The sequence below is a fragment of the Streptopelia decaocto genome (genome assembly GCF_964273445.1).
Source record: "Streptopelia decaocto genome assembly, chromosome: 5".
In the NCBI taxonomy this organism is placed as follows: Eukaryota; Metazoa; Chordata; class Aves; order Columbiformes; family Columbidae; genus Streptopelia; species Streptopelia decaocto.
The window spans coordinates 16001935-16010659 of NC_138659.1; the positions used below are offsets into that span (position 1 = coordinate 16001935).

The window sequence follows — 8725 nt, forward strand, 5'->3', positions numbered from 1 at the left end:
ATGTCTGGGTAGTTGATGTTTGCACTTTATCTAACCCAGAGCTGGTTTTGAGAGTCTGAACTTGGGAGAGTATTTTTTCAGGAAATATTTCTCCCTGAGGGAATGGGATGCAGCAGAAATGGACAGGAGCCAGGCAGGCTAGATTTGATTTACTTTTGGTGTGGACTCAAGCCTTGCCCTACTCATGGACTCTGTGAATCGGCTTTGGATGGCAGTGTCACAATGGCATTAGCCTAGAGCGAGATGGGGTATCCTGGTCGCTGATCAGTGTTCTTGGAAACATTGTGAAGAAATACTTGTATTTCAGACAAGCTAAAAAATGTCATATTGGCTGTGAGCATCTGGCTACTCTGTGCTCCCTGTGAGACTACAGCATGTGCTCTAAACCTTTCCAGTTTTTTTTTAATTAAAACCAAAATGAGATGTAGTTGTCACCATGACAACAACAGCAATGTTTAACACTTGGGAAGAGTCATAACAAAGCACTGGAGGTGTTGGGGACCCCATTGGGGGTTGCTCATTTCCGAGAAAGCCCAAGAAGCGTGCAGCAAACACTCAAAGGGATGGGGTAAATCAAGCAGAAAGTTTCATTTCTGCAGCACTGGCTTCCCAAAAGTTTCATAAAAACCCAGGTAATGCAAAATGCATCCCCTCTGGTGGGTTCTGCTCCCTGGGACAGCCAGAGCAGCGCTGGGATGCAGCAGGATGATCCCAAATGGGAGCAGGGGAAGGGAAGGCACCAGGGAAGCCCTGCTGGCACATGGCCAGCTTGTCCTAGCCTCCAGCGAGACTTCTTTGCCATGAGCGCCCTCTGTTGCAGCGTGTCTGGTGCCGGACAGACTGCTGCTGGACAGACATCCACCAGACGGGACCTTACTGTGCCCCGCCACTGTCACAGTAGCTGAGCATCTCCCCAGCGGTGGGTGTGCTCACTGGGGTCTGTGGGTCTGGCCCTGTAGCGAGGCCAGATCCACCCCTGGGAAGGGGCTGGAGAGGGGAGGAAGGTGTCTTGCCTCCTCACCCCACTTCTCCTAAAGGATTTAGGGTAACATGGTGCCTGGCAGCATCGTGAGGCTATTCTGGCATCAGCGACTGGTGGGGTGCAGGTAAGCAGGGTAAGCACCGCACCTGTCCCAGGTGCCCTCATGCTCGGTCCAGCAACACCCACCGCCCTGCACAGCCACCCTGCCTGCACCCGCCCTCCCACAGCCCTTGTCCCCTGCAGCCCTCCCGGGGAGGTGCTCTCAGTCCCCATCGCACACATGGAGGTCCCTGGGCCTGAGGGACCTCTGTGGGCACGTGGGGTACGCCTGAGCCAGATGTGTGTTTCCAAGTAGCACTTCTGCTCAGGGGATGCACCCCCTGTACCCCACCCCCAAATGCAGGCATCGGTCTGCATGGTCAGAGCACACACTGTCCCACTCGCCTGCACCCCGAGCTGCTGCATGGGCCGGCCGCTCTGTGGGGTTCAGCTCCTTCCTTGGCCAAAACTAAGCAGGTCACGTGTGGAAATAGATGCTGAGGGTAACGCAAATGTGGTCCTAGCTGCTGTGCGAGAGGTTTTATTGGGCTGATATCCTCTCCCCAGAGCTGTCCCCCAGAAAAGACCTTTGCACTGCTTACAGCAGAACGTCCCCCCCAGCCAGGCCTACATGAGGAACCTGGAGAGGTCCTCTTTGATTTCAGCCTCATCCCACGGCCCATGGATGTTGTCCTTGAGCAGCTGAAGGCGGATGAGGCAGTAAGGGCACAGGCAGGAGATGGCGAGCAGCAGCAATGTGAAGAGCACGGCACCCACGCTGGAGACGGTGGCCAGCCCCGCCAGCGCCACCAGTGTGAAGAGCAGAGTCACCCCCACATAGCATTGGGGTGTCTGGGCTTTCAGCTTCTTCTGCAGCATGGGCCAAAGAGCAAAGATCTGCATGGCAAAAGTGACCATGACGAAGGCGTGGAGGGAGCGAGGCAGGCGGGAGGCCAGGCACACTGAGGCAAAAATGGCCATGTTGAGGGACAGCGTGCTGGAGACGATGGCTGCGTTGGCACCGTAGTCAAAGAAGATGAGGTGACCAAGGAGCATGAGGGATGACATGGCGTAGATGGTGTCTGTGCTGATGGACTCTGTCAGCGTCTTCAGCACCGGCGAGAAGCCGTAGGTGAAGGCGGTGAACACCAGCGTGCTCTTCAGGTCAGCCCACCGCGTCCGCCCACTCTCCCGCCTCCCGGCCCCGCCGTCCACGGCGTCGAAGAGGATGTAGCCGAGCAGGGAGGTGACAAGGGCCGCCCCGAAAAGCCCCTGCGGGCTCAGCATCCCGGCGTCCATGTACCACCAGGTGACGACGAAGATGCAGACGCTGCACAGCTGCTGCACCACTGCTCCCGACTGGAAGACAACGGCCCAGTACCGGTACCGCCGGGCGTGCACGTTCTTCCGCAGCTCTTCCAGGAACCGCTGGTCCACGTAGTTATCGGGGAAGGGCTGCCGCTCGTACAGCACCTTCTGCCACCGCCGCCCGAGGACCGGCTCCATCTCCCGGGCCGGGGGTTGCTCCGCCGCCGCACACGCACCCGCGGCCCCAGCGCCGCCGCCTCGGCCGGGCCCCGGTGCCGGCGCAAGGGACGCCGGGGCGCTCGGGGCTGCCACCTGCCGACGATCGGCCGCTGTTCACCCCGGAACCGGCGGGTGGAGAGCGGGTTTGCGCTGCAGGGGGGTCTCGCAGCAGCTCCGGGGGCCCCGCAGCGGGACGGGGACGGGACGGAGCAGGCAGAAGCTGGTGGAAGCGAGGGGTTGAGGAGGAGCAGCAGTGCTAGGCACCGTCAGGCCTGCTAGGGCTGCCCCCTCCCCTGTCCCTGTAGCTAGCTCTTGGGGGGCTGAGGGCAGACCCCAGCTCCATGCCAGGGTCTGGCCATCCTGGGTGCCACAGCCCCTACCCTGCAGTCAGACTTGTGCACGGAGGTGCTGCTGGGGCTGCCTCGTTTCTCCCAAAAACGTCTGGGCTGGCAGCTGCGGGAGATACTGCCAGCCCCACAGGAAGGAGGGATGCTCCTGCTGTGGGATGCGGGTCCTGCCGTGGTCTGGGCAGCAGCTGTCCCCACACACCGTGGTGAAGGGTCCTCCTGGGGGACCCTCCTGCAGCCCCAACGTGCCACCCTTAAGTGGCCATCCAGAAGGGCACAGCAGGTCAGTGGGATTTGGTCTGTTCTTCTCTGTGCTTGGACATCCCTATGTGTGTCCTGCCTCACTGCTCGGCAGGTGACCCCAGCCTGTGTCACAAGCCCCTCTCCCTGTCCTGGCCCAGTGAGGCACCTGCTTTTCTGGTCAAATCAGGCTCCAGCACCCATGTCGAGGAATGTGGGTGCGATGCTGCAAGCACTGCTCACCTTTCAGTCATGCCCTGCTCCCTCAGCCTGCCAGCACCCTCAAGAAGCAAAGCAGGAAGAAGAAAGGGAGAAGAGACCACATCTGGAATATTGTGTCCAGTTCTGGGCCCCTCAGTTCCAGAAGGACAGGGAACTGCTGGAGAGAGTCCAGCGCAGGGCAACAAAGATGATTAAGGGAGTGGAGCATCTCCCGCATGAGGAAAGGCTGAGGGAGCTGGGTCTCTTGAGCTTGGAGAAGAGGAGAATGAGGGGTGACCTCATTAATGTGTACAAATATATAAAGAGTGAGTGTCACGAGGATGGAGCCAGGCTCTTCTCAGTGACAACCAATGGTAGGACAAGGGATAATGGGTTCAAATTGGAACACAAGAGGTTCCACTTAAATTTGAGAAGAAACTTCTCAGTAAGGGTAACAGAACACTGAAACAGACTGCCCAGGGAGGTTGTGGAGTCTCCTTCTCTGGAGACATTCAAACCCGCCTGGACACGTTCCTGTGTAGCCTCATCTAGGTGTTCCTGCTCAGGCAGGGGGATTGGACTAGATGATCTTTTGAGGTCCCTTCCAATCCCTGACATTCTGTGATTCTGGGAAGCCGTGGCGGAGCATGGGCTGAGAAGTGCAACTCTACAGGGACACCCATCTCCTGTGCTGCCCAACCCCTCACCAAACGGAGCAAGCTAGTGTGAAGCAAGGGGACTGGGGAACAAAAAGGGATGAGGAGAGGGTTCACAGAGGCAAGAGGTGTTTTCCCTAAGTGTGTGGGGTTTTGTGCTCAGGTCAGAGCCTTACCAGCCGCAGAGAGGTGCTTGCTGCGGAGGAGCTGCTTACTTTGGCCTCACCCGAGAGGCCTCAGCCTGGGGCAGAGCAGCCCCGAACACTGCTCTGTTTGTGCTTCAGGAAGGGGCGTTTGCGGGTGTCCTGTCACGGTGGGAGCAGGCGAAAGAGTTGACAGTTGTTTCCCCACCCCAGCTCTCACATGTTTCCCTTCACATCAACAGGAACCAGCCAGTGCCTCCAAGCAGGACCTCACCTCCTCCAGATGTGTGCAGAGCAACAGGTCTCCTCCACACTGCTAGTGTGCCTTCAGGGGACCTTGGGCTGAGACACTTCGTGGTGACATCTAAAAAGTGCCACCTCCCAGCTCCGTATCATAGCACTTGCTCTGCAGGGCGGGACTGGCTGGCCACCGTGTGCAGGCGCCCCACGCCAAGGGGCGAAGCTGGCAGCCTCCATGCCAGGATGGAGCTGGGCTCAGTTTTAGCTGCTCTACCTAAGAGTCCCCAGCTCCACACTTTGCACAGGTCCATGCGTGTTCCTCTGCGCACACCAGCTGCTGCCCACAGGGACAGGGAGTGCTGCCAGCTCCTGTGATTGCTGGCATTGCCTTGAAGCCCAGGGCCTGGGAACTTGAATTTGTATAATAAATGGAGTGTCAGCCTCCCAAAGTCACAGAGTGAAGCTGGGGTGCACAAGAGAAATGCTCAGAGGGCAGCACTCCCCTCCTGCTCCCCTGAGAAGTGACATGGCCATGGCAGTGGAAGGACACCATGTCCCATGGGCAGGGCAGTGCTCCGCTCTCACTACAATTGTACGTAACCGTGGTGCACAATGCTGCCTTGATGTGGTCAGGTCCATATGGAAACCCCTGTGGGACGCCCATCCACTGAATGAGGGGATCAGCATGGTGCTGGCTCTGCACCCTCAGCAGTGCGGAGACCCACAGGGCCAGGCGCCCATTTGCTGCTTGGGAGACCCAAACGGGCTTCAGCATGAAGCAGCTCACACTGGGGTTGGTGCTGTGTCCCAGCAGGAGAGGACAGCGTGAGCTCCGCGAACCTACTGCCCACAGTCCAAAGGGCAGCTCGGCCCTGCGCAGCTGGCCCAGACTTTGTCTGCACGAGAATGACTCACCTGCTTGCACTACAGTCTCAGCAGGACCTGGCACGGGACCGGCCACGTCACCGTCCGTCCCTGCCAGTCAGAGGGGAACGTGTGCCATGGAGTCAACCTTCAGCTCTCCTGGGGCCACGTGGCCGGTGGGGCTTTCTTGCCGGGGATGAGCAGTAGCTAAGGTCGAGGATGAAAAAGCTCTTTGTGATTATCTTAATTCCTGCACTGGATTCCATGGAACAATGCCTCCCTTACCTCACGATGAGGTGTCTCCAGGTGCCACTGGCCTCTGAAGAGGTTGTAGGATGGCGAGTGCTGTGAGACCCTCTGCTGAAATGCAGAAATGCGGAGCTGGACCCCATGGCACTACAAATCCCATATAGGTGGAGGACCTGTTGGCTTGGATGTCCCCTCCTGTTTGCAAAGGGACCCCACTGTGGGTTTGTTTAGTTTCTGCTGTTCTCTGAATGTTTGAATAAGCTGCTAAAGCTGTTTGGAAGGAAGGCTGGAAAAGGTGACATGCTGGGACTGAAATAGCTTTGACTGATCTAGGCCTTCTCTAGAGATATTTGAATATCAAAATATAGAGGGCACTGCACCCCCACTGCCAGCTTGGGGCTGCCTCCAGATGTGTCTGCCTGTCCTCGGGGTGGGATCATCGCTTGTTGTCTTCGAAATAACCGAAGAGCACACCCTGCTTAGGGTTCGAGCTTGCCTAAGGCTGCATGGACGAGGGCAGGTCCTGCACCTCCCCATGTCCCTCAGCTGGGGCTTTTCCCCTGCATCCCACCCATGCCAGTCCCCGGGGGATGGGGCTGCCCCAGTTGCAAGTCCACAATGGTGCCAGCAGCTTTGCAGGCTCCTCACGGTGTGGGCTCCATCCTTCTCGCCGTCCCCTGCAGCAAGCAGTGCCAGCACCAGCACACGGGAGGTTGTGCTGCATGTCCCAGGTCGCTGTGACAGAGCTGGGTCCCTCTGTGGGCCTGGGGCAGTGGGATGATGGGGCTGCCTGTGAGCACAGCTATGGATGCTCGGGCTCCGTTTCTCTGCCAAACCATCCCCCAGCCTTCCCCTTTGACCCCGGAGCTGAACCCTCCCTCTGCAGGAATGTTTTGTGGGGGGAGGTTGGCTCTGCTCCAGCTGCTGAATTTTTCCATGCCCAGAGACCATCTCCTGCCTCACACGGCCCCACAACATGGCTGTGTCTGCTCGCCTGCAGTCACCTATTTAAGGATTGTTTGGATTCAGTCCCCAGCATGGAATGGGACACCAGCCCAGCTCCCCACCGCTGGGCTGAGTCTTGTGGGGGATGCTGGGGCACACGGAGACCCCAAAGAGGCATTCCCAGCTGAATGGTCCCTGCGCAGGTCAGGGAGGACATGAATGCTGGTGGGACACAGTTTCCCCTCATGACAGCATCCTAGGGGCATGTAGGACAGGCTGGGCAAGACATGGAGGCTTGCAGAGGAGAACAGAGGTGGTGGGAAAGGAGCAGCCAGGGAAGGGGGAAACCAGCACCCTCCCAGGGAACGAGCTGAGATGAGGAGGTTCGGAGGCTGCTGGAGCAATGCAGTGCTGCTGCTGCTCAGGGCTGAGGAGGGCGGTCCAGGAAACTGGGATAGGGTCTAAGGATCCCGGGCTGGACCAGCACCTGTCAGGATGAGGTTTGGGATTTGCTGAGCATGTTGCAGAGGGTGAAGGACGGGAACGCTGCTGTGAAACTGTGAGGAGGCGCTGTGGCAGGAGAGATGAAATGTGGAAAGGCACACGCTTGCAGGGACATGACCTCTGGCAGACGCGGCCTCTGGGGCAGCTGCTAAACTGAGCTCCTTCGGTCCTGGCACCCCCTGGCAGTCAGCACAGATTGGTCAAGCCCCGTGGCAAAACGCCCTCCCCACCACCCACATTCCTCCAGGGAGAGGGACAAGCTGGCCTGGCTGGTGTCCCTGGCCAGTGGGGCAGTGGGTCAGTAGGGTCCCATTTTGTAGGGGAATAAGAAGAAGGTCAAGCTGTCACCTAGCGAAAATGGTTTTGTTTTTTAATCTGCTTAAAAAGAAAATAAATCCTTAGGTAACTGCAGCCAAAAATGACATCAACGATGTGCTCTGCCAGCTGTAGGATGGGACAAGTTCAAACTTCAGCTGCCCAGGCAAGCTCAGCTCAGTCCTTGGTCATATGTGGCACATCCCTAATGCACAGACACAGGGAGGAAACCAGACCTTGGGGGTAAAAAAATTAAGCTGTCTGTGGAACCTGAGCATGGGTTGTCATGGAGGCTGGAAGGTGACAAATGTGGAAAATTTGGGAGGAGGGTCTTCAGTTCCTGTGGGTGCTCCCAAGACCTGGCAGAGATGAATGAAGCTTCTGCTGAGCAGTTTCTGAGTCTGTTCCTCTTCGTTTAAGCCCTGAATTTGAAGCATGGGGACGGGATGCGAAGTTCTGACCCAGCTCTGCCACAGTGGGTGAGAAAGAGTCAAGAGCTCCAGGTGGCAAAATGCTCTGAAAAAAATAACTCCCCAGAGGACAAAGGCAACAGACTGTTGGGGAGAGCTGGTAACCAGGGTGGTGGTGGCTGGAACCACATGCCAGGTCTCCCATGTCAGCTTTCTATCACCCCAAGCCTCGTCCACAGCTGCTTCCCTCCCTTTGCAGCTCTGGGACATGGAGCGAGAGGCACGAAGGGACGCGGTGTTTCATAACGAGGTTTTTACTGTCTGCCCAGGGGATGTGTTTGTTCTGTAGCCATGCAGGTACAAAGCAAACCAGAAACAGATGGGGAGGGGAAGACTGGATGAAACGGTGCTTACAAATGTGCCGGCTGGGGGAAAATTTGGCATGTACTGATCGAAAGAGGTTGTAAATCACTGCTTTAGTTTAGTGCACTACAAAAGGATCCTCCTCTGTGCTCACCTTCCCACTTGACTAGTAAAGAAGCATTTGTTCAAACACAGCGTGGCCTTGGCCTGGAAACAACAGCAGTTTTAGAGGAGATACTCACTCAGGAGCCCTTCCTGCCCTTTTTCCATTGACGTCTACCTGGAGCCTCCAAGCAGGGGCCCCTGCTCTTGGGAACAACGATGTGATGTTGGGGCTGAGACGTGGTTTACACATGCAGTGCTTCTCCCTGCAATACGAGCTCATCCTACCCTGAAACATGGGGAGAAGGGTCCCCTGGGCTTGGCCCTGCAGGACGTCCATGTCCCCCTCCTCGTGTGTCCCCGAGGAGTGACTCTCCCTGCTATCGGCCATCCCCTCACCCGCCTCCCTATTTTTAAATAACTCCTGGGGAGAGGATGGAGCCAGGTCGGAATTTAGTTTATTTTAGCGCTCGGCAAAAAGGGGAAGGAAAGCAACTGATCCTGTGGCATTCCCTGTGCATGCCTGGCCAGCCCCTCTCGTCCCTTGTCCCCACTGCTTGCATCAGGTGGAGGGGCTGCTTCCCCGGCACCCGGCACC

General features: G+C 57.5%; 1 protein-coding gene across 1 annotated transcript; it reads right to left on the bottom strand.

Annotated features, from left to right (window-relative positions):
* Window positions 1-1554: 1554 nt before the first annotated feature.
* PIGC (phosphatidylinositol glycan anchor biosynthesis class C) lies at window positions 1555-2611 on the bottom strand. Its single transcript, XM_082053630.1, has one exon. The coding sequence runs from the start codon at window positions 2525-2527 to the stop codon at window positions 1649-1651; it is 879 nt and encodes a 292-aa protein (XP_081909756.1). The 5' UTR covers window positions 2528-2611; the 3' UTR covers window positions 1555-1648.
* Between the last annotated feature and the right edge of the window lie 6114 nt (window positions 2612-8725).